This window comes from Astatotilapia calliptera, chromosome 16 (assembly GCF_900246225.1).
Source record: "Astatotilapia calliptera chromosome 16, fAstCal1.2, whole genome shotgun sequence".
Classification (NCBI taxonomy): domain Eukaryota; kingdom Metazoa; phylum Chordata; class Actinopteri; order Cichliformes; family Cichlidae; genus Astatotilapia; species Astatotilapia calliptera.
Window position 1 is genome coordinate 19,245,930 of NC_039317.1, and position 25,822 is coordinate 19,271,751.

Here is a 25,822-nt window from a genome sequence, read left to right on the forward strand (position 1 = left end):
AAGCACTTCTGGATGGATGCAAACTGCATTTCGTTGCCCTGTACCTGTGCATGTGCAATGACAATAAAGTTGAATTCTATTCTATTCTAATTCTAGTTACTTTTCAGATTACAGTTTGTAATATTTTATCTGTGTCCCATTTCTTTTTAATAAGAGGTGAACTTGCTGGTGTGTTTCCGGTCATTGTCCTGTTGCATAACCCAAGTGTATTGTACTTCATGGCACAAACTGATGGTTGGAAATTCTCCTTCCGGATTTTCTGGTAGAGAGCAAAATTCATGGTTCCATCAATTACGACAAGTGTTCCAGGTCCTGAAACTGCAAAGCAGCCCCAGACCATCGTATTACCACCACCGTGTGTGACTGCTTTTTACGGAAGCGTAGAGCTGCCACCCAGGCAATAGAAAAATACAGCTATATCACAATATAACTTGAAAACTTTATTGTTCTAACAATATACTTTTCATGTTAGTACAATATACTTTTCACATTTGAACAACATAATATCACGTATTACAATGTACATAATTATCACGTTATAACAAAAAAAACTTTCACGTTCTTACAATATAAATATAATATTACATGAATGTGATAATTATGTCAATTGTAATAACGTGATTTTATGTTGTTGAAACGTGAAAAGTATATGGTTAGAACAATAAACTTTTCGCGTTATAACGTGATATAGCTCTATTTTTCTTTTGCCTGGGTGGCAGCTCTACGCTTCCGTAGCTTTTATCAAATGCTATGTTAGATTTACGCCATGTGTAACAGGACACAAACCTTCCAAAAATGTCAACTTTTGTAATGTCAGTCCCTAGAATATGTTCCCAAAATTGCCTTGAGGAGCATCAAGATGTTTTTTTGGCAAATGTGAAACAAGTCTTCGTGGTTTTCTCCTTGAAACTTTCAGATAAATACCATTTTTGCCCAGTCTCCCTCTTATTGTTGAACACTGAAGTTGACCTGACTCAGGCAAGTCAGGTTTGCTGTCCTTCAGATGTTGTTCTAGGTTCTTTTGTGACCTCCTGTATGAGTCACCAATGCGATTTTAGAGTAATTTCCTGGAAAGGTTCACCACTGTTCCAAGGTTTCTGAGTTTGTGGATAGTGGTTGTAACCGTGGTTCTCAAGAGTCGCAAAGTCTTAGGCTTTGCATAGATGTCAATTACTTTGTTTAGATTGCGGCATGGTGTGCTGCTTTTTTGAGATATTTTTGCCTACTACTCACAGTACTTAAAGTAAAGGATATGAATACTCACTATTGATCACTGATGAACAGGTGATCTGGTGGAGAACAGCTGTAGGTGGCAGACAGAGCTCTTGAACTATAGTTAAGATCATACAGAGAGCGTGACTGCCATGCTTTGGACTAAAACAGGGTTAACAACAATGTAAATACAACCCTCAGTGCCACCAACACAGTCCAGCTGAAAATGCATACCAAACAGGAAAAGAAGCCAACAAAGGATGACTGACGTGTCGGCTGACAAATAATAACAAGGTAAAACAAACCAGCAGCCAATCATTTTATGTGGAACGGCGGGATTTCCTGTATGTGACGCAAATGCTCCCAGTCAACAGCGGAGGCCCCACCCTTTGTGTTACCTACCGCCCGTCAATCAAAATAGAAAAAATCAGACACTTATCACTAATTTCCACGCGTATACAATCGGTGTAATCTGTTGATCATGTCCGGTGGCTTGTGACTATCAAGACTCTCCGTTTTAGGACAAGTCACGCAATGACTGGTACGTAATATCCATTATTTTTCACCCACGTATGCTAACGAGCTATCTCGGGCATCCTCTGGCTAAATTAGCTCGCTAGCAGGCTAGTGGGGATTCTCGATGGTGATAGTGCTAATCATCGCCGGCTAAGTTGGCAGCAGCGGCTAACGCAGGGCTCGATAGCTTAGCTGTCTAGATTAGCTTGTGTAGGACACATCACTGTTTAGCCTTCATTTAACTAATCAGTGCTACAGCCCCGTTAAATGGAGGTTTGTGATATTAGTAACAGCGGATGTAGTTGTCGGTTTAGTGGCTAACTGTACTTTAACGTGGGTGTGAGTCACAGGTTTGTTTAGCTAACGTTAGCTTCGGCTGTTCCCACAGTAAATGTTTTTCACTTCACAGCCCCAGAACAGCCAATGAAAGCGGATGATATGGCTGCCTTAGACGTGGACAGCAGTAAGAGCGACTTTTTGCAGCAGGAGGAAGGCAGGGGCAATCAGGTAAGATTTTTCTACTGTATCGTGTTTCTCGTCATAGGTCTTGCCTGCGGTTTTAGTAACAAGAGAGTTTGCATTACATATTTGAAACCAGGTGGGGGTTATTATTGTACCCTGATTTGAACTTCTCAAGCAACACTTCCTCCCAAGCTGCTTACAAATCCCGCCTCCTTCGCTAGATTTGATGGGACAGACTCCATTCAGACCCAAGCCTTATTTTTTAGGTGGTGTCCACGGTTTTGTCTGAGGGGCACTGAACAAGACAGCCATTTAACCAGTACATTCACTTCTTAGCATCAGTCACATTTTCTGTGCGGTTCAGACTGATGTCCACACACTTTATTAAGTGTGCCTATGCGAAGGCACACTTATTACTATTGCTCGGATTTATTATTGTGTGGATGCTTTAAGCATCCACACTATTGAGTTCCTGTTTCTCTTTATTCTTTATTCTACTTTATTCTAGTTGCCACTTTTTGTGCTTTTTTGGCACTTAACTACTTCCACAATTTTCAGCCGATTTTCACCGTTCAAATTTTAAACTATTCTGCTATTTCTGCTAATGTGCGCTATGACTTTTGGTATTTTTTGCTATTATACTTTTTAAAATATTAAGCTTTTTTCCTTTAATTTGTCCCATTGAAATGAATGGGAAACTTCTGCAATTCTGCTAAAATTTGCTTGTTTTTGAAACTTAACTACTTCCTCATATTTTCACCTAGAACAACCATTCAAATTTTAAAATGTTCACAAATTATTGGGCTATTCAGGTATGATTCAGCTTTTTCAAATCTTCTACTGTTTTACTTTTATGCCTCTTAAAGTTTTGAGTTGCAAAATTGTGATTTTTCACAAAATACATGCGTTGTTATGGTTGCTATGCTCTTGGCTTCCAGTGTGTCACTGAAGGTTTTGCAGTCTTCTCTTCATGTCCGAACAACTGTTTGCTACTTGCTCAATTTTCACTCAACTTCCACAAATTATACATCAAAACGTAGGTATTTTTGCTGGCTTTCAGGAAATGTCACTATCATTGTTGTGGGATTTATAGAATTTTCGCAAATCTCCTCAGACCAACACAATGTCAGAAAACTCTCCATATAAAGTCAATGGAGAGCTTGTTCAAAATCACCGCTGGATTTCTGTAATGAGAGGCATATTCGAATCGTCATATCTCCTTAATGAAGCAAAGTTAAGACATGAGGCTTGTCCCCGAATATCTTCAGACACCCCTGACGCTCACAATTCAAGAATTTCTTTCTCACCTATTACCGTTCTGAAATGAGTTGGACTTGTTTGAGGGTAGGAAATTCGTCCTTCGCTCAGATTTCTTCAGATTTCAAACTGTGGAAATGAACCGCTTTTTTCTCTCGTCATAACTTTTTGTTGGATTTCCACAGAGACCTGAAAATTTCCATGATTGTTCACCAAAGCCTGCTGTCTCTTACGGTGAAAGAATGATATCGATACTCCAAATAGATTTCAAGTCACAAAGCGTTGTTTGAGGGCAAGTCAAGGCAGTTTTTGCTTCGCTCTACTCAGTTATGGTGCATTAGAAGTCAAATATCTTTAATAATTCATATTTTAATGATAAATTGTAAACACTGGAAGATTCCCCCATCTCTTCTGAACAAAACGGTGTAAGAATGACCGCTCTAGCCCCTACGGTTTGGAAATTATGGTCATTTGTTTGAGGGGAGTCCTCACTATGAGAAATAGGCTGCAATAATCCTGTGCCTCTCTGTGCTGCGTGTGTAAAAAGAGGCACATGTTTTGGCGGGAAAAAGTACACAGGCTCTCTGATTGGTGGATTCAAATTCAGCAGCTCCCAGGCTGACCTAGAAACTTACTTCTCTCTCCCTGTGCATTTTTTTGCTGATTTTTTCATTTAACAAGTATATTTGAGGGACCCTCAGCATGTTCAGCATTTTTTCAGCTGTCCATTTTGCTTTTCCAATTTTTCTGTTTAACTTATTACTATTGTGCTAAATAATACTATTTCTGCTATTTTATAAGATTTGTGCCTAATATAGTATTTCTGCTAAATTACAATATTTCTGCTTTTTATACTATTTGTGCTAAAACATAGTATTTCTACTAAATGTAGTATTTATGCTTAATCATACTATTTCTGCTTTTTATGGGATTTGTGCCTAATATAGTATTTCTGCTTTTTATAGGATTTTTGCTCAAACATAGTATTTCTGCTAAATGTAGTGTTTATGCTTAATCATCCTATTTCTGCTTTTTATAAGATTTGTGCTTAATATAGTATTTCTGCTAAATTATAGTATTTCTGCTTTTTATAGTATTTGTGCTAAAACATAGTATTTCTACTAAATGTAGTATTTATGCTTAATCATAGTATTTCTATATATTTCTGCCAGGTCCCCAGGCAGCCAATCCTCTGTGAGGACTGAGACATTCAAATTTTCAAATCAGGGCCTGCACGGCTTCCCAGCCAATCATATATGTGTCCTGAGGCATTCAAATTTGCATATTGGGGCCTTCATGGCTTCTAAGCCAGCCAATCATATCTGAGGGCTGAGGAATTCAAATCCACAAATCAGGGCCTGCACAGCTTCCCAGCCAGCCAATCATGTATGTGGGCTCCAGGTATTCAAATTTGCATATTGGGGAATTCGTGGCTTCTAAGTCAACAAGTCATCCATGTCATATATCTCTAAAAATTCATATTTTAATGATAAATTGTCAACACTTGAAGATTCCCCCATCTCTTCTGAACAAAACGGTGTAAGAATGACCGCTCTAGCCCCTATGGTTAGGAAATTATGGTCATTTGTTTGAGGGGAATCCTCACTATGTGAAATAAACTGAAAGAAGCAGGTCTATGTCTCTGTGCTGCGTGTGTAAAAAGATGCACCTTTTTTGGCGGGAAAACGTAAACAGCCTCTCTGATTGGTGGATTCAAATTCAGCAGCTCCCAGGCTGACCTAGAAACTTAGTCCTCTCTCCCTGTGTGTGTGTGTGTGTGTGTGTGTGTGTGTGTGTGTGTGTGTGTGTGTGTGTGTGTGTGTGTTTAGTGGGAGAGAGAGGACCCTGCCCTTATTTGACAGCATGTCATTGTAGGATTTAAATTGAACATAGTTAGACTGGTTGACTGGATTAGAGCCTGTGTTTGTGTGTCCCTCTGTGCATTTGTGTTTCAATAAGTTATTACTATTCTGCTAAATCATAGTATTTCTGGTACTTTTCGGTACTTGTGCTAAATACAGTATTTCTGCTAAATCATACTATTTCTGCTTTTCATAGGATTTATGCCTAATATAGTATTTCTGCTAAATTATAGTATTTCTGCTTTTTATAGGATTTGTGCCTAACATAGTATTTCTGCTAAATTATAGTATTTCTGCTTTTTATAGGATTTGTTCTAAATTATAGTATTTCTGCTTTTTATAGGATTTGTGCTTAATATAGTATTTCTGCTAAATTATAGTTTTTCTTCTTTTTATAATATTTGTGCTAAAACATAGTATTTCTACTAAATGTAGTATTTATGCTTAATCATACTATTTCTATATATTTCTGCCAGGTCCCCAGGCAGCCAATCCTCTGTGAGGACTGAGACATTCAAATTTTCAAATCAGGGCCTGCACAGTTTCCCAGCCAATCAAATAAGTGTCCTGAGGCATTCAAATTTGCATATTGGGGCCTTCGTGGCTTCTAAGCCAGCCAATCATATCTGAGGGCTGAGGAATTCAAACCCACAAATCAGGGCCTGCACGGCTTCCCAGCCAGCCAATCATGTATGTGGGCTCCAGGTATTCAAATTTGCATATTGGGGAATTCGTGGCTTCTAAGTCAACAAGTCATCCATGTCATATATCTCTAAAAATTCATATTTTAATGATAAATTGTCAACACTTGAAGATCCCCCCATCTCTTCTGAACAAAACGGTGTAAGAATGACCGCTCTAGCCCCTATGGTTAGGAAATTATGGTCATTTGTTTGAGGGGAATCCTCACTATGTGAAATAAACTGAAAGAAGCAGGTCTATGTCTCTGTGCTGCGTGTGTAAAAAGATGCACCTTTTTGGGCGGGAAAACGTGAACAGCCTCTCTGATTGGTGGATTCAAATTCAGCAGCTCCCAGGCTGACCTAGAAACTTAGTCCTCTCTCCCTGTGTGTGTGTGTGTGTGTGTGTGTGTGTGTGTGTGTGTGTGTGTGTGTGTTTAGTGGGAGAGAGAGGACCCTGCCCTTATTTGACAGCATGTCATTGTAGGATTTAAATTGAACATAGTTAGACTGGTTGACTGGATTAGAGCCTGTGTTTGTGTGTCCCTCTGTGCATTTGTGTTTCAATATGCCTCCATATTTGTAATTTTGTAAGTTATTACTATTCTGCTAAATCATAGTATTTCTGGTACTTTTCGGTACTTGTGCTAAATACAGTATTTCTGCTAAATCATACTATTTCTGCTTTTCATAAGATTTGTGCCTAATATAGTATTTCTGCTAAATTATAGTATTTCTGCTTTTTATACTATTTGTGCCTAATATAGTATTTCTGCTTTTTATAGGATTTGTGCCTTTATTCTTTCTGTTATCTTATACTATTTCTCCTAAATTCTTGTATTTTTGAGAAGTTATGTTTCTGGTAAGTTACAATATTTCTGCTAAGTTCTGCTATGCTATTATATTTTTGCCAAGTATTATGTTTCCTCTAAGATATTGCAGTTCTGGTAAATTATTACATTTTAGCAATGTTCCTTTGCTTCTGCAAAGTTTTTACAATTTCTGCAACTTTTCAGCTTTTTCAGCTACTTTTTGCATACAGCTTCAGCTTTAAGCATCCACACTGCATTTTCGCAGGAAATGCAAATTTTTCTAGTTATTGTGTGGATGCTTTAAGCATCCACACTATTGAGTTCCTGTTTCTCTTTATTCTTTATACTTTATTATTATTATTCCAGTTGCTTCCGTACACTTTTTGGCACTTAACTACTTCCACAATTTTCAGCCGATTTTCACCGTTCAAATTTTAAACTATTCTGCTATTTTTGCTCTTTCTTGCTACGATTTTTGCTATTTTTAACTATTATACTTTTTAAAATATTCCACTTTTTTCCTTTAATTTGTCCCATTGAAATGAATGGGAAACTTCTGCAATTCTGCTAAAATTTGCTTGTTTTTGAAACTTAACTACTTCCTCATATTTTCACCTAGAACAACCATTCAAACTTTAAAATGTTCATAAATTATTGGGCTATTCAGGTATGATTCAGCTTTTTGAAATCTTTTACTGTTTTACTTTTATGCCTCTTAAAGTTTTGAGTTGCAAAATTGTGATTTTTCACAAAATACATGCGTTGTTATGGTTGCTATGCTCTTGGCTTCCAGTGTGCCACTGAAGGTTTTGCAGTCTTCTCTTCATGTCCGAACAACTGTTTGCTACTTGCTCAATTTTCACTCAACTTCCACAAATTATACATCAAAACGTAGGTATTTTTGCTGGCTTTCAGGAAATGTCACTATCATTGTTGTGGGATTTATAGAAGTTTTGCAAATCTCCTCAGACTAACACAATGTCAGAAAACTCTCCATATAAAGTGAATGGAGAGCTTGTTCAAAATCATCGCTGCATTTCTGTAATGAGAGGCATATTCGAATCGTCATATCTCCTTAACGAAGCAAAGTTAAGACATGAGGCTTGTCCCGGTATATCTTCAGACACTCCTGACGCTCACAATTCAAGAATTTCTTTCTCACCTATTACCGTTCTGAAATGAGTTGGACTTGTTTGAGGGTAGGAAATTTGTCCTTCGCTCAGATTTCTTCAGATTTCAAACTGTGGAAATGAACCACTTTTTTCTCTCGTCATAACTTTTTGTTGGATTTCCACAGAGACCTGAAAATTTCTCTGACTGTTCACCAAAGCCTGCTGTCTCTTACGGTGAAAGAATGACATCGATACTCCAAATAGATTTAGAGTTAGAAAGCGTTGTTTGAGGGCAAGTCAAGGCAGTTTTTGCTTCGCTCTGCTCAGTTATGGTGCATTAGAAGTCTAATATCTTTAATAATTCATATTTTAATGATAAATTGTTAACACTGGAAGATTCCCCCATCTCTTCTGAACAAAACGGTGTAAGAATGACCGCTCTAGCCCCTACGGTTAGGAAATTATGGTCATTTGTTTGAGGGAAGTCCTCACTATGAGAAATAGGCTGCAATAATCCTGTGCCTCTCTGTCCTGCGTGTGTAAAAAGATGCACCTGTTTTGGCGGGAAAACGTAAACAGCCACTCTGATTGGTGGATTTAAATTCGGCAGCTCTCTCCCTCTGTGTCTGTCTGTGTGTGTGTGTGTGTGTGTGTGTGTGTGTGTGTGTGTGTGTGTGTGTGTGTGTGTGTGTGTGTTTAGTGGGAGAGAGAGGACCCTGCCCTTATTTGGCAGCATGTCATTGTAGGATTTAAATTGAATATAGTTAGACTGGTTGACTGGATTAGAGCCTGTGTTTGTGTGTCCCTCTGTGCATTTGTGTTTCAATATGCCTTCATATTTGTAATTTTGTAAGTTATTACTATTCTGCTAAATGATACTATTTCTGCTTTTAATAAGATTTGTGCCTAATATAGTATTTCTGCTAAATTATAGTATTTATTATTTTTATAGGATTTGTGCCAAACATAGTATTTCTGTTAAATTATAGTATTTCTGCTTTTTATACTATTTGTGCCTAATATAGTATTTCTGCTTTTTATAGGATTTGTACCTAATATAGTATTTCTGCTTTTTATAGGATTTGTGCTTAATATAGTATTTCTGCTAAATTATAGTATTTCTGCTTTTTATAGTATTTGTGCTAAAACATAGTATTTCTACTAAATGTAGTATTTATGCTTAATCATAGTATTTCTATATATTTCTGCCAGGTCCCCAGGCAGCCAATCCTCTGTGAGGACTTAGACATTCAAATTTTCAAATCAGGGCCTGCACGGTTTCCCAGCCAATCATATATGTGTCCTGAGGCATTCAAATTTGCATATTGGGGCCTTCATGGCTTCTAAGCCAGCCAATCATATCTGAGGGCTGAGGAATTCAAATCCACAAATCAGGGCCTGCACAGCTTCCCAGCCAGCCAATCATGTATGTGGGCTCCAGGTATTCAAATTTGCATATTGGGGAATTCGTGGCTTCTAAGTCAACAAGTCATCCATGTCATACATCTCTAAAAATTCATATTTTAATGATAAATTGTCAACACTTGAAGATTCCCCCATCTCTTCTGAACAAAACGGTGTAAGAATGACCGTTCTAGCCCCTATGGTTAGGAAATTATGGTCATTTGTTTGAGGGGAGTCCTCACTATGAGAAATAGGCTGCAATAATCCTGTGTCTCTCTGTGCTGCTGCGTGTGTAAACAGATGCACCTGTTTTGGTGGGGAAAAGTGCACAGGCTCTCTGATTGGTGGATTCAAATTCAGCAGTTCCCAGGCTGACCTAGAAACTTAGTCCTCTCTCCCTGTGTGTGTGTGTGTGTGTGTGTGTGTGTGTGTGTGTGTGTGTGTGTGTGTGTGTGTGTGTCTGTGACAGAGAGAGAGAGAGAGAGAGAGAGAGGCTTTTAATGGGATGATCTCATTCTAAGATTTAAATTCAATATATTTAGACTGGTTGACTGAATTGGATCTTGTGTGTGGGTCTCTATGTGCATGTGTGTTTCCTCATGTGTACATATTTGTGATTGTGTGGCTGTAATAAATTTTTTTGCAGATTTTTGTCATTTAACAAGTATATTTGAGGGACCCTCAGCATGTTCAGCATTTTTTCAGCTGTCCATTTTGCTTTTCCAATTTTTCTGTTTAACTTATTACTATTGTGCTAAATCATAGCATTTCTGCTATTTTATAAGATTTGTGCTTAATATACTATTTCTGCTTTTCATAGTATTTGTGCTTAATATAGTATTTCTGCTAAATTTAGTATTTCTGATTAATTATAGTTTTTCTACTAAATCATAGTACAGTATTTCTGCTTTTTATGGGATTTGTGCTAAAACAAAGTATTTCTACTAAATGTAGTATTTGTGCTTAATCATGCCATTTCTGCTTTTTATAGGATTTGTGCTTAATATAGTATTTCTGCTAAATTATAGTATTTCTGCCAAATTATAATATTTGTGCTAAAACATAGTCTCAATTTAAAATTACAATATTCATAGTTCATCACAGTGTCTCTGGTAAATCACAATATTTCTGCTCTGTTGTACTATTTTTCTAAATCATAGTGTTTCTGTAATGTTTAAGTATTTTTGGCTAAAAATATTCTTTCTGTTATCTTATACTATTTCTCCTAAATTCTTGTATTTTTGAGAAGTTATCATGTTTCTGGTAAGTTACAATATTTCTGCTAAATTCTGCTATGCTATTGTATTTCTGCCAAGTATTATGTTTCCTCTAAGATATTGCAGTTCTGCTAAGTTATTCCATTTTAGCAAACTTCTTTTGCTTCTGCAAAGTTTTTACAATTTCTGCAACTTTTCAGCTTTTTCAGCTACTTTTTGCATACAGCTTCAGCTTTAAGCATCCACACTGCATTTTCGCAGGAAATGCAAATTTTTCTAGTTATTATTCTTTTTCCGCCTGAAATTTTGGACCTTAACTCGCCCCACAGTTTTGAGACAAGGTTCACATATGATATATCATTGTGTGCGGCTGGAGCTGGAATGAGTTGCTATGACTTTTGGTGTTTATTACTTCTATAGTTTTTTAAATATGAATATTTTAATGCAAGTTTTTGCCCATTCAAATGAATGGGAACGAACGAAAGTGAAACTTTACTTACTTTGTGGTGTGTTTGCTCACTCACTTAATTTGTGGTGTGTTGGCTCACTCTAGTGGTATGTCCCCGTATTTGGATTACCATAATGACAACAATACGAACGGCGCGCACAGCGTTGGTGCTTTCAGGAACCATTGGAATTCTTAAGGTTGCACGAAGCATTGAATAGTTACGGTAACGGCAATGGTGTACGCTTGGTGGAAAACTGCATATCCCACAATTCAAAGCACGCCTCTACCAGTCAAACAATGGCGGCTGCCACTTGGTTTAATATATTCCTCTTATTTGTGTTTCTAGGTCACAAAGTAAACTTTTAAGATATTTTCAGGTGAGAATGTAGGTGTGTAAACGTCAAATATCTGCTCGTTTTGTCAAAACATCCCATATTAGCAACAGATTTCTCACGATGTTGCTGCTAGCCGGCTAGCTAGCGCCGCTTCGCTCAAAAGCACCCAGGCTTGGCTTTCAGTGAGGCGTCTCTAACTCCTTTCACCCCCGATCGCTCCGCAAACAGTCTTTGTCTTAGCTGGACTTATTTTTCGTTTATATGGGCCGATGATGCTGGTCGATGTGGAAAAAATAACTGAGTTGTTCATATACCGGTGGCTAGCTAGCTCCGCGTTAGCCACCGGTATATGTCTCTTCCCCTCGTATGCGGGGAAAGAAACACCGATCGACCGGTGGTGGCTAACGCGGAGCTCAATCGTGGATAAGGGAAACCCAATGCAGGAGAAGCAGGCGGCTGGTGAACTGAATTTCAGGTAAGACGTTATTAACTGCACTCTATTTGGGTCAGATATAAACCGAGTTTAGGTGTAGTTTATTTTCGTTGTGCTGACAGTTACAATAACTGTACTGTGTGCTAGCTAACACGACGGAGTTTCTATACAGCTGTGCGCGCTAAGTTACTGATGTTGAACTTTATGACAGCCTCCCCTATTTTCAGGCGAGAATGTAGGGGTGTAAACTTCAAATATCTGCTCGTTTTATCAAGAAGTCCCATAATTTATCAAGAAGTCCCATATCTCTCACGATGTTACTGCTAGCGCCGCATGGCAGCTAGCTGGCTAGGGCGGCTTGGCTGACACCTAGGCCGGGCTGACTGATACCCAGGCCGGCTCACGCTCACGTTTCACCGCCGCATGGCAGCTAGCCGGCTAGCTGGCTAGCGCGGCTTGGCTGCCACCCAGGTCGGGCTGGCTGACACCCAGGCTGGGCTGGCTGACACCCAGGCCCGCTCACGCTGTCGTGTTATTTTTCATTTATATGGGCTGGTGATTCAGTATGAGTGTCCGGTGAACTGAATGTCAGGTAAGACGTTATGTATATGTAAGGTAGTGACTGGAATAAGTCACAAGGTGTCGCTGTTGAGCTGCATATATGTTGTAAATTTTAGCAATTTTGACCATTTGTCCTCTGCAGGACACCGTAGTTCAGATTTCTCGTTCGCGTGGGCGCCATCTTGGTTCAGTGTTTACTGTGATGTGCAAAGGTAAGCACTGTCAGTGGCGAACTGCATTGGTTTTGTTTAAAAATAAGTGTTCCACTGTGTAAAATAGCGGTTTGTCATTTAAGCCGAGCAAATATTTTGTTTATTGAGAGGTTCATGTATTGTCTGATGAGAGTATGAGACAAACTTTTCTTTCTTACTCTCATATAAAATATTTAGCTTTTATTAAATAGTTATCTGAATCTTACAACCAAAGTTTGTATAATAATACACAAGATTGGCTGTAGACCATTGTTAATCATTCAGAACACTGTGTAAAAATAACAAAAAACAAAAAGTGAATGAAAAGTGCATAAATATTTATTTTACGTGTTTGATGTGTGTGGCAGGGCGTGGTCTGCAGTGCCGCTGCAGGGGAGGTGGACCCACCTCAGCGGCATCTGCAATCACGCCTCTCAGGTGTAAAGTCTGTGCTCTCTCTGCTTTTTTTTTTTTTTTTTTTTTTTTTTTTGTGTGTATGTGTCGGGCTATGAGATGAAAAGCTACAGCCGGCTGTGTGGGTACAGCAACTATGTGTGAAAAGTGGTCCATAACGTAATGCTTCAAAGTGTGTTCATGCAAACATTGTCGGGTCTGCTTATGAACCTCTGCGCACAGCGTCTACAAATTGGGGCTGTACGAAGTCACCTCATCTTTACACAAAACTGTAAGCTGTCATCTGTGAGGCGCGAGCGGTGTTTGGTTTTACCATAGTTCATGGTGGAGAATGGCTGCTCCGGTGAGTTTTGCTCTCTGTAGCCGTTTGAATGGCAAACTATACTGATTAGCGGCGGCATAGGCACACTTAAAATTTCTTCAGAAATTTTCGCTTTCTAGTTCCTTTTAAACCTGCCCCTTTTGATCCAGAGACTTGGTCATCACCCTTCGACCTGCTAGACATGCTGACCCAACCTACACTGAGGTTGGGTCACTATATTCAGAGGTGGACAGCAGTACTGTCTGATGTAGTGAGCCAGCACCTCTGCTATATCTGATTCTATTTTAGCAGAAGGAAAGGTTTTGGTCACACCTGAGCAAAACTGTTGGTTGGACAGTAAATAAGCAGGTTCGGGTTACTTCATTTGTCCTCTTAGGTAGATTTGGTCGGCAGTAGTCAGTTACCCATCCCTACATGTGTATTTTCAATACAAACAACAGATAATCGTAGAAAAGATTAGGGGGGGAAAATTTGTATCAAAGCTATGATTTGTTTATCTGACTAATAGCTGCTGGAACAAAGCTGCTCTTTAGGCCTGAAACCTTCGTCTAGAAGGAGGAAACTGAAACACGATATGCAAAGGGTGCAAGTCGTTGAGTAAAACTAAACCAACCAACCAGCGTAACCATCGTGTGTACTGGGATGTTGGGTTCAGCTGTGGCTCACCAATCAGGCTCTTAGACCATTTAACAGTTTGAGTTCTTTACGACTCAATATCCAAACCATAGCATCAGGGTACGGGCTAAAACAGAGCCAATAAAAGCACAATCAAATTATGGTTTTATCGTTGTGGAAGTGAGCAAGCCATCTCAAACATGACAGGCTCTGGTGCCCTTTTTTACAAACAGCTCCACCATTTGCTTCAAAGTCCAGCTTTGAATCAATAAACAAACATTTGTTTGACGTATTTGTAGTTATAAACTGAATTAAGTAAACTAAATACTCCCTAATTCACAATGGGTCACGCCACTTGTTTTATTTGACAGGGATTTGTTTTGGTTTGGTTTAGACCTATGCCCTTCCTGATTCCTGAAAAGGATTTGTACCCATTTTACCCATGGCTCACTGATATATCATGGCAGGTTCATAGTCTATAGTATAATATTGCAATGTACACAGTCAGACAGAGGAAACTGATACCAATTCTGTGTCAATGTCTTTTATTCGCAAAGTTAATAATACAAAAACATCTTATTCCCATATTCATCATGGGAGAATTCAACATCAGGATTTTACTTATCATTACCTTGATGAACAGAGTCAATCTCTTTTTCCTGCTCCATGTAAGCCATCAGTTATACTAATGCTAACTCAGTTTTTATTCCATTTCATGCCTTTTGTTATTTTTCCAAGCTGAAAAATAAATTCCACGATTCCTGAGTTTTGATATAAGAACTGGTACTGGGGAAGAAGATGTTGGTTTGGTGTATTAAATGGCAAAATAATTATCTGCTTAATAATTTTAAACATAAGATACACTGGCAACATCTGCACATTTATTAAAACAATTGATCAACATGACAAATAAAGGGACATGAGATGTATTTAGTTAGATAATATTTTTAATTCATAAATGAGCTCGAGCAGTGGCAGATTATCTAAAAGGCTATTTTAATACCTCTCCTTTTACTGTAGCCTAATGTATGTGCGTATGTGTGTATATACGTAGGTATGGATAGATAGAAACATATATGTGTATATATTAAAAAAAAAAAAAAAAAATTACACATAATATATAATGTAATTACAAGGAGGTATTTCTGTAGTCTATTGATACTAGATAGTGGAAAAGGGGTGGGATTAAATAAGCTTATGCTTCTTCCTGCTCCTTTTTGAACATGGACGTTATTTGGAGTTGTGGTTGCTCGTTTTCCTTTTGTTTGCTTTGTTCATTTGTCTCTTTTAATTCTATTTTTTTTTTTTTATACTTTTTCAACATGTTCAAAATAAAGATTCAATCAATCAATCAATCAATCAATGTAAGGGTAGTTTGATCACATTTAGCATAATGGTTGTCTTTTTGTAAGTCATTGCAAATTCACCTTCACAGCCCAAGGTCAAGTTAAAGTGTTTAGGAAACAAGGTTTGTTTTTTTAAACTATTCCTGTGTTAAACTAAGGTTGACTATAGCTTCTGTTTTACAACGGGATAAAGACAGGCCGTCCATTTTTCAATGTAGTTTTCAGTCTCTCATCTTAGCCTGTTGTTTTACACTTTAATCTGTTGTTAATGAAACTTCAACATCAAACAATCAGAGAAAAAGCTCTCCAACACCTTAAGATGAGCTGATAGACATTAGTTTTAATAAGCTTTAGTGTTTTAATTTTTCTGTAAATGTCTGTTTAATTTACTTCCATCACTCGGTCAGGATTTCAGGTTCTTGTTTTGTTAGGTCAGTACTGAAGACTTAACTGAAATAGACATACAAGCCTGCATGTATTTTTGTTGCTCAATTTCATTTATTCTTTGATGATATCAGAATGAGCTCTGAAATTTGTGTCTGTGAAGTAAGTTTGCAGTTTTTGGTTTTCATATTTTCATAAGAGAAAGTTGTTTCGCTATGTTCGGTTTCTGTTTCTAGCTGGTCCGAGGTTATTGATGTATTATGCATAGTATTGCTCAATATTTCTTTTATTAAAAACAAATGTGACCAAAACACTGCTGAGAATCAGCCATGTCTGCTTGAAGCAAGGCGTGCACCAATTCCATGCATTCACTTTAAAAACAAATCCAGCAGAGACAATGTATTATAAATACAACCTCAGCTCGTTACAGCTCGGATGAGAAAATCTCATATAAGAGATGTTTGATGCAGTCAACACAAACAACGACATGCCCATTCACTCAATTGAACTGTAGTGGAAAAACCTGGCGTGGATCAAACAATGAAATAAGACAACCAAGTACAGTTAGGTGTAGGGATGGGTATTGATAAGATTTTAACGATTCCGATTCCATTTTCGATTCTGTTTAATGATTCGATTCTTTATTGATTCTCTTATCGATTCTTCTTTTTAAAAAAGGAGAACACTAAAGTCGATTAGCTTAGAACTGTGTTTTATATCTTCTCTTTGAACAAGATAGAAATTTCGGAGTAACATGGCCTTACAAACCCAACAGTGAGATCTTAAGAGATCCACAGCCTACAGCTCTTCAATGGGGTGTCACAGGGTCCCCAGGAAAAAAAATGTAAATGTAAAATAATAAAATAAATATTCTCCTGTAGCAATAACAAAGTTTAACATAAATTATTCTGTAGCAATTACACAAGAACATCCAGTAATGTCCCTGCCTACAATTAAACACATTCACTTACCAAAGTGAAATCGGGGCATCTGCTGTGGCAAATGGGTGCAAACCTTTGACCACAAACTTAGTCACTGCTCGGTGACATTCGTCTATCCTGGCCTGAAAGGAGATGCTACCGTTAGACTGCAGCGAGAACTGCCAGCATCTGAGCCAGCCAGACTCTGTCTGTCTCATCATGGTCACCTAAATGCACAGTAATGGCAGGTTTTGTAATAAGGCAGATCGCGCTAACATAATATGCACTGTTAGTTGATTATTTACCTGCCGCATTAACGGGAGAGGACGTGCAGAGGACGTGTTGCCACTGCTGCTGGGTTGAGATTCACGAGTCCGGAGCGGAATTAAAAACACGACATTCATTTATGGTCATCGCGTGTTTTGTGAGCAAATGCTTTTGCATATTCGTAGTGTTTCCTCCCTTAAATGAAATATCTACTTTGCAAGTATTGCAAGTTGCCCTGTTGTCATCCGTTCTCGTAAAGTATAACCAAACTTTTGAGCATTTGAGCCGCTTACGCACCGTGTTTCCGGCCAGGTAAGCGACGCTCCGCAACGTGGTGACGTCATTCGGGGCGACTGGAATCGATAAGAGAATCGTTTGCAAAAATGGCAAATAATTCCAAGGAATTGAAACAGTGAGAACCGGTTCTCAACAAGAACCGGGTTTCGATACCCATCCCTAGTTAGGTGTGTTGTCCATATAGCATCGATGCAGGACACTGATAACATTGGGTAGATTGACTAGCGCTTGCATCTTCGAGGTTTGTGGTTCGACTCTCCTAGTCAGCTGTGGCGTTTGCGTGTTCTCCCTGTGCCTGTGTGGGTTTCCTACACATGTGTCAGCTTCAGTCTTCTTAGGTAATCAGTGATTCTAAATTGGCGGTGGATGTGAGGGAAATAAAGTGCTTGAAGTGTTGTATGAATGTAGAGAGCTTTGAGTGGTCACTAAGACTAGAAAAGTAATAGTTAGATGCCAGTATATCATCTATTATTGGAGTCAATGCTACAGTGCTAATAAAAGACAAAGGGAATCAGCTTAGTTACATTAGCATGAATAGGAATGGCAGACAGACCTCTAAATTTCAGCCAAACAAAAGAATTTTGGTCATTTAGCAAATGCAGGTTTTTATTTTCATACAGTCATCTTTGTACCTTAAAAGATGAATATAACTAGAGTTCTGAATCTACTTTTTAAATGTGTTTTATTTTATGTGATTTGTTTTCTTTCTCAGATCTCACATCCATCTACGCAGCTTACTGGGACAGAGAAATGGGAGGTGTTAACCCCCACAACAGCAGCAAAAGATGAGTCTGGAATAGTACAGATCCAAAGTCAAGGGATATTAACGTCAAATGGGCAGTATGTTCTTCCTATCCAGAACTTACAGGGTCAGCCAATCTTTGTGACGTCAGGAACGGACGACTCCTCTGCCAATTCAGTGCCTAACATTCAGTACCAAGTAATTCCTCAGATTCAAACAGCAGATGGACAGCTGAGCTTCTCCACGGCCAGTGTGGAAGGACCAACCCTGACTCAGGATGCTACGGGACACATTCAGATCTTGCCTGATGGTAGCCAGAGTCTCAGTGTGACATCAACTGCAAACATCCTTAACAACAACCAGAACCTCGTTTCACAGACTGCTAACATCCAGCAGATCCAGGGGGTTTCTATTGGCAGCTCCACCTTCAACAACCAGGGCCAGGTTGTTACTAATGTGCCTGTGGGTTTGCCCGGGAACATTACCTTTGTTCCTGTTAACAGCGTAGACTTGGACTCCCTTGGCTTGTCTGGTGCTCAAACTATAGCAACAGGGGTCACTGCTGATGGCCAGCTAATTATGACAAGTCAGCCTGTGGATGGCTCTGAGAGTCTGGCTAAGACAGATGACCACCTCTCACAGACACTACCAGTAAATGACTCGAATGCAAATCCTGAGATATTTGTGCCAACGTCTTCCTCTCTACACGTTACAGCAAGCGAAGCAGGTCTGCTAACCCAGAACACTTCATTACCATCAGTGGCTACGGAGCAAGCCAACTCAAGTTCTGGTCTCCAAGAAGGCTTCGTCCAGCAAAATCAGGAGCTAAATGTCCATGCGTCATCAGCTCAGCCAATCATCCAGCTGCAGCAGGTTCCTGTTCAGACCACCAACGGACAGGTGGTGCAGTCAGTGGCGGCAGGTGGGCAGAGTCTGCAAAATGTGCAACTGATCAACCCGGGAACCTTCATCATCCAAGCTCAGACAGTTACGCCATCAGGTCAGATACAGTGGCAGACCTTTCAAGTGCAAGGAGTGCAGAACCTCCAGAATCTCCAGCTGCCCACCACACCGCCCCAGCAGATAACTCTTGCTCCAGTCCAGACCCTGTCCCTGGGTAACATCAGCACAGGACAGATCCCCAACCTGCAGACAGTCACAGTCAATTCAGTGGCCCAGCAGGAAGGAGACACCGATCACCCTGCAGGTATAGTAGCTCTTCATATTGTCACAATACACTCGGGAGAAGAAAGATTTTGACCAATTTGTCCTTTTGTGGCATCTGTACATGTACCTTATTGGTATTTATCTCCTTTTTATGTTAGCTTAAATGCATCTTTTCAGAGTGGGACAAATTAGACCTTTGCTGTTGTTATTAGTGCGTGAACTTTTTTGCTCTCTGACAATTTTTAATGTAGTCGAACCCACCTACGAGTAAAGGTCTAATCAGCAATGGAACTTAAAACACATGTTAGACTGTCCGAGGCTCTTTTTAAAGGTTTTAAAGTCAAAATGCTCTTTCATTATTTTACATCCCATAATTATATTCTAATTCTCTTTAAGTTTCTTGCATATTTACTTTTAAATCTAGCCTGTTTAGCAGCTTCCAGAAAGGTCTTCCATGTGCAAATTACTTGTAAATTGCTATAATGTATTCAGTTACTAATTATACTAATGCAATGAAGGTCAGTGGAATTTGTTCTTGGTGCTCGGAGTAGACAATCCAGTGACGTCTTTGTATTTGTTTTACTTATTTATTCATAATATATTTATATAATAATCCATGTAACTTTTAGATTATGAGTTGTTGCTTAAAAGCACACTTGGAAATATCAACGTTGGTAATGGCTGGATTCCATTTAGATGCTTTTGTTTCAAGATCCTAAAGTTGTGCACGTGAAACATCGTCGTGTTTATGGGGACACAGGAATAACATTAAACAATTACACCAGTGCGTTTTCTCCAATGACCGCTCTGGTCCATATTGACATGATAGCATCCAACAGTTTCGGCAGATTTCACATCATAATGTGAATTTTCCATTCCCAGAGGTGCTGTATTGGGCTGAGATCTGGTGACTTATGTAGGACATTTGAGTACCAAGAGCTCATTGTCATGTTCAAGAAACCGGTTTGAGATTAGCAAATTATCCTGGACATAGTCAGCAAAAATCCTCCTGTAGGGTGTGTTGTTTAAACAATGCTCAGTTGGTACAACGTGGCCCAAAGTGTGCCAAGAAAATATGGCCCACACCATTACACCAGCAGCAGCAGCCTGAACTTTTAATACAAGGCGGTCTGCATGCCTAAATGCACTGATTTGCCCCCATGTGTTTCCATTAAAGAGCAGTTAAACAGGTGGACCTAATAAAGTGGCCAGTGAACGTAGTCTGCTTAGTCTCATCAACACTCATTGTTTACGTCCTCAAAACGTCTTTGTGTTTCAACTTTATATGTAATTATTGCTGTCATAACATTGTGATGAAATTTCTGATTGTAGCAAAGTCCATCCACCCATTTTCTGTCACTCATGTGGGCCAAAAAGTCCACAGGGTACGCTTAATTAGTCATCAGAATTCTCACTGATACATTAAGTCTGCTGCCTTGCTGTCAATCACACACAGTTACAAAGCAGCTCTCACTGTTCAGGCTTTTTGGCCAGTTATAACTGAAGACTGTTAATATTAATTTTTAGATATTCAGATCAAGGAAGAGCCAGACTCTGGAGAATGGCAGCTTAGCACTGATTCTACCCTGAACACGAGCGATCTGTCCCACCTCCGAGTCAGACTGGTGGATGAGGAGGATCAGCTTGGCCAAGAGGGCAAGAGGCTGCGCAGAGTGGCATGTACCTGCCCTAATTGCAGAGAGTCGGGTGGCAGGTGAGTAATCTTGACCTTTGTTTCTTTTGTTTCTCTCATCTATGTATCAGTATCTTTAATGTCAGTGCCTGTGTTTCGCAGAGGATCTAGCATGGGGAAAAAGAAGCAGCACATCTGCCACATCGCGGGCTGTGGGAAAGTATACGGAAAGACATCGCACCTGCGAGCACACCTGCGCTGGCATTCAGGGGAGCGACCTTTTGTTTGCAGCTGGATGTTCTGTGGGAAGAGGTTCACACGCAGCGATGAGCTGCAGAGGCACAGGAGAACACACACAGGTGCCCTTTTTTTTGCTCCCTTGATGTTTGCACATCAGGAAAACATCCATAAAATCAGTAAAATGTGTTAATTTGTGCCCTGCAAAGCGTGAGTCACCTAAGAAATAACAGCGTTTGTCCCCCTCTGGATTTAAAATATCAGGTTAGGATTGAAGACCATTGTGAGAAAAACACACATAGCTAGATTCACTGGCTTGGAGGGAATCTTAAAATGTGCTTTAAACAGTTTGTCCTGCAGTTGAAGGATCTGTTAACAACAGTGAAACTTTACAACAATAGTGAGCTGAATGTTTATTGTTTTGATTTTTAGTCATGATTCATGAAATGCAGGAAGTATGAGTGTATGTATGAGAATTCCAGATAAATCTACTGCCACAACGTTAATGGCAGGACAGACCTTTGATAGCAATATCACCACTTGGTCATACTGTTATCTTTGCATATCGCTGGCAGAGCGAGGCCTCTGACAAGACGGGCTAAAGTAGCCTTTTATTACGCTGTCAGCTGCAGGATATGAACAGTTAGCATTCACAGTTAACATTTCAAGAGGATGTTCGATGATTGTAGGCTTCTAATTGGTAATAATTGTAATCAGCTGTATAGCGTCAATTTGTCATTTCTGTCAGTGACAGACTGGCTTTAGGAAACTAATTCAGATTAAACATTGGACCCAGGTCATACAGCGTTCAGTAACAGCACACAATAAAACTATTAAGAATGTGCATGTCGCTGGCAGTTCTGCCTTTTGTTATTTTTGTGTGTTCCACCTATTCATGGATCAATCAATTTGAACTTTGCTTGGCACTTTTTTTTTTAACTTCTTGTGATCTGGTGATAGACGACATGCTTAACCCTCTCCAAATGAATTCAGCATCAAACTATCTTTGAAACTGTTTCCTCTCTCTCTCTCTGGCAGGAGAGAAGAAGTTTGTCTGCCCAGAATGTTCCAAGCGCTTCATGCGGAGCGACCACCTGGCGAAGCACATTAAAACTCATCAGAACAAAAAAGGCGTGAACTCTGGCAGCGCCGTGGTGGCCTCGATGGAATCCGCAGGGTCCTCAGACAGTATCATCACCACGGCAGGCGCCACCCTCATCCTCACCAACATCCAGCAGGGCTCCAGCAACGCCCAGGACATCCTAGCCAACGCAGAGATCCCACTCCAGCTCGTCACCACAGTAGCGGCCAGCGAAGTCATGGAGTGATTTACACTCCGCTTATGAACTTCTGCGACCTCCCTCATACTGTATACTCCTACCTGCATTTTTATTCACGTTTTGAAGGAAAAAACTAAAATTATAAATATATAAATATATATATTTTAACACAGAAATAGTCAGTCCGTGTCCATCCTCAGCGCATACTGAGAGAAAACAAGCAAAGGTGGAAAAAGACATTGCAGTAAACACACAAGGAAATGCCTTATTTTGTACAATATTGTGTAGTTGAAAAATGTAGGATTCCACTTTCTTTTAAAATTTACTTATTTGTTAATAATGTGATTTTCATGAAAATGATTGGTAAGTTGAGCAGTTTCTTTTCTCCTCACCTTTTGTTGATGGTGTATTTTGATGATGTCCTTCATAATAGGCAAGCCCCCCCCCCCAATATTCCTGTGTGCAAAGACTAAATCTCACAGCAGAGCTAATTTTATCCAGCTGAAACAAAGTTATTGTTTATGCCCATGCAAATTTTACATTTTTTAAATTATTATTGTTATTATTATGCATTCTTGTTTCCTTCCAGCCTGCTTGCAAAGCCCTCCTTCCTCCCTTTTTAATGAGTTTCCTTAAGCCTGCTACATTTTGCAGGTGAAAATGGAAAAACAATCAAATTTTTTTTGTATTTTAATTCCTCTTAACATTTACTCTTGATATGATACACATTATTTGCATATGAAATATTTTGACTGAAGAGCCATTTATATTGGGCTTTACATAAACGACGCGTTTGCGCCATTGAAGGTTCAGAACATTTCAAATGGCTCCATTATATGTAATTCATGTGTTTTTTGGGGGGGTTTGTAGAAAAAAGAAAAAAAAATCCTTTTTGGAGGATTTCCAAATGAAAATATGTTGTAATATTAAGAAAAAAAAGCCATTTTTCTGGAGGTAATTGCCAAATTGAAAACCAAACTCAGGGTGACTCGTGACTGTGTGATGTAAGTAAAGGTAAATTACCCCTGTAGCTTCTCGGGCCATAGCGGGATGTTGTGGGAACATTTTTTTTTGTTTTTGATGGACGGAAAAGCTGAGGCCAATGAAGCTGTCATCATGTTACCTATTTGATCCTATCATGTCAGCTGTGCTTTATATTATAATTTCTCTTTTCATAGCACCCACCTGTTCATGTTAGGAAGTTTTCACCAGGATCTGGCTCTATCAGTCCTATCGCGCACTTGAAAAATGTCTGTATTACTAAAAAGTGGTACTCTTTTAAACGTCACTGCTCTCAACACTTTAATCTTGTTCAGATTTTGTATAAAAATATTTTGTATGTTTCCCAGCAAACTGTCTGTTATACCCACTGTCAGTAAATGTGCATTGCTTTTTTTTTTTTCTTCTCGTGTTGTATTTCTTTATCTGCATGTTACATTCCCCTGTAGTGGGTTATCCATTTATGTCTCTTATTTCTTTCTTCTACTGCCACCTCCCAAACTGCTTAACTATTAAATTGAATACACATACACACTGAACATTAAATTTACTTGTTTCATATTTATTCTTTAGTTTTTTCCCCTATTTTGAGACCTTCCTCTTCAAGAGAGATTAAAATGCCATCTGAGTCAAATAGCAAGAAACGCATGAAGAAGAATCTTCATATTCTGTGCTAAACACTGAAGGTTTATCCTCACTCCAGTCTTCTGTATAAATATGTCAATATAGCATCAATATAAATGTTTCTGTTATACTTGAATGCTCTTTATTTTTTGATTTCTTCATTTTTTTTAATGTATCTTGGTTGTACCATGTCTGCTGTCTGAGGGCAGTTTGATATTTAATACTAAAACGACTAAACGTGAGACCAGTTTGAATTTTTTTCTTTTTTCTTTTCCCCCAAAGACGCATCAGCTCTTTGCAAAGCGCATACTGTGGGTTAGTAGTCCAGTAGATGTCACTACAGCCAAGGGATGAGGACGGGAGGTACGTTTGACCCCTTGACCTTCCCCGTGTAGCTGCAGCTAAGATGAAGACAGAAGTCTCCGAGGCCAATGAGAAGTGCAGACCCCACAATTAACCGCAAGTTAATGTCACACAGAAATGTCAGGAACATATTCTGCTGCTGGAGAACCAACTGCTGTCTCGTGACTTTGAACAAACCCTGCAGAGAGGCACGAGACGTAACAGCTGCTCTGCCTCCGACTTCAAAATGTGCACGCCATTTCCTGACGCTAATTTATTAATATTTTGATTAACCTCGGATCTGACACGTGCCGCATCACTATCTTTAACTCGTCCACTAAATGGGACATTTTGCTAATTAGGTAGTGTTTCTATTTTGTTCTATAACATTAGACTCAAGTCTGCAGAATCAGGGAGTTGGTTACATATTATAACCTACCTGGTTTTAGTACCTGTGAACATAATTAAAGTGGTAGTCTATGAAAAGCTTTATCTGGTAAATCTGAGTGGAAAGCACATGCTTTTTGACTCTTAGTCAATTTGAGTTTGAAAATGTGGTCCATAATGTTCAAAAGGACTCGTTCATTTTGTCGTTCCTTTCATTTGCATAATTTAATGAATCCAATTCATTGTAATGCAATACCAAGTGCACCAGGAACATAGAATGACAGTTAGAGTTAATGAAATGTGTTAACGGTATCATCATTTACTTGTATGTTAATTAGTCCAATTAATTTCCTCTGCTCGGTAATCTGAATATTGTAATAATCTTTGCTCCCCTGCAGGAATGAAATCTGTGATGCACAGACCTCAGGGACGATCAGCGCGGAGTATCGTGGTTTTTCCAGTTGTGAATTGTTGCAGATTTGAGAAAAATTCAGGTGCTTTAAGGTATTTTCTTTTAGTTGTTTTTTTTAGGTCTGTGCAGCTTAATATTGCTTACCACTGGTTTTGTGTCATCTGCTTTAAGCTTTTATAATGCAAATCATACTCCTAGACCAGTATCAGACCCCAGGATAACTTTGTCTTGCTTGACAAAGTGCCACTGCCTCGTAACAGGAAGAGCCGCGGTTCTTCTGGCCGTGGCAGATAAAAGGTGCCATCAGTGGGCGATCCTCCGTGGCAGCTCGGCAGGTTAAAGGGAGGAAAGAGAGATCGGGTGGCTGCTAAGCGTGACACTATCCACACTCACTTTTCAACTAGCCACCTAGATTTGAGGCGAACTTTGTTCAAGCTCCTCTTTTTGTGTTCTGAGACGCTTGTGTCAACATCACCCCGCAGTATATAATAACGACAAGAGCTTTCGGCAGTCCAGTTAATGAATTTTGAGATACATCTTACATTTTTAAAAAAAAAGAAAAGAGGCACAGCTACATGCAAGGCTTAGATTTGATCAGGTGATGTCTTCGCAGCACGCACTTAGTTGCAAATTGTAAGTGATGTCGTTTGAAGACTACGTGGAGCACATTTTCGCAGAACAACAATGAATCAGAATTCATCCTGTGCCCTGCTTTGGAGAGCAGAAGCAAAGAGATTTCCATCATATGACTTCTGTGTTGTGTTTTTGTGATAGACAGGTATCATTTCAAGCAGCGCTTACACTACAAGTTGCTTGTACGCCTCCATTGTACCAAATAGATTTGGTTCTTCTAACTCTGTTTTTGAACAGCGGTGTAATTGTACATGGTGCTCAACTTCTCTTCCAATTCATGTGCAAAATGCATAAATACA

At 39.2% G+C, this 25,822-nt stretch overlaps 1 protein-coding gene across 1 annotated transcript; it reads left to right on the forward strand.

The window, feature by feature from the left end:
• Positions 1-1,563: 1,563 nt before the first annotated feature.
• Positions 1,564-23,999, forward strand: sp3a (sp3a transcription factor). The gene is made up of 6 exons (XM_026144958.1): positions 1,564-1,753; positions 2,138-2,235; positions 17,780-19,016; positions 20,504-20,690; positions 20,772-20,968; positions 21,885-23,999. Exons 1-6 carry the CDS (start codon positions 1,747-1,749, stop codon positions 22,172-22,174), a joined length of 2,016 nt encoding a protein of 671 aa, XP_026000743.1. The 5' UTR covers positions 1,564-1,746; the 3' UTR covers positions 22,175-23,999.
• The last annotated feature ends 1,823 nt before the right edge of the window (positions 24,000-25,822 follow it).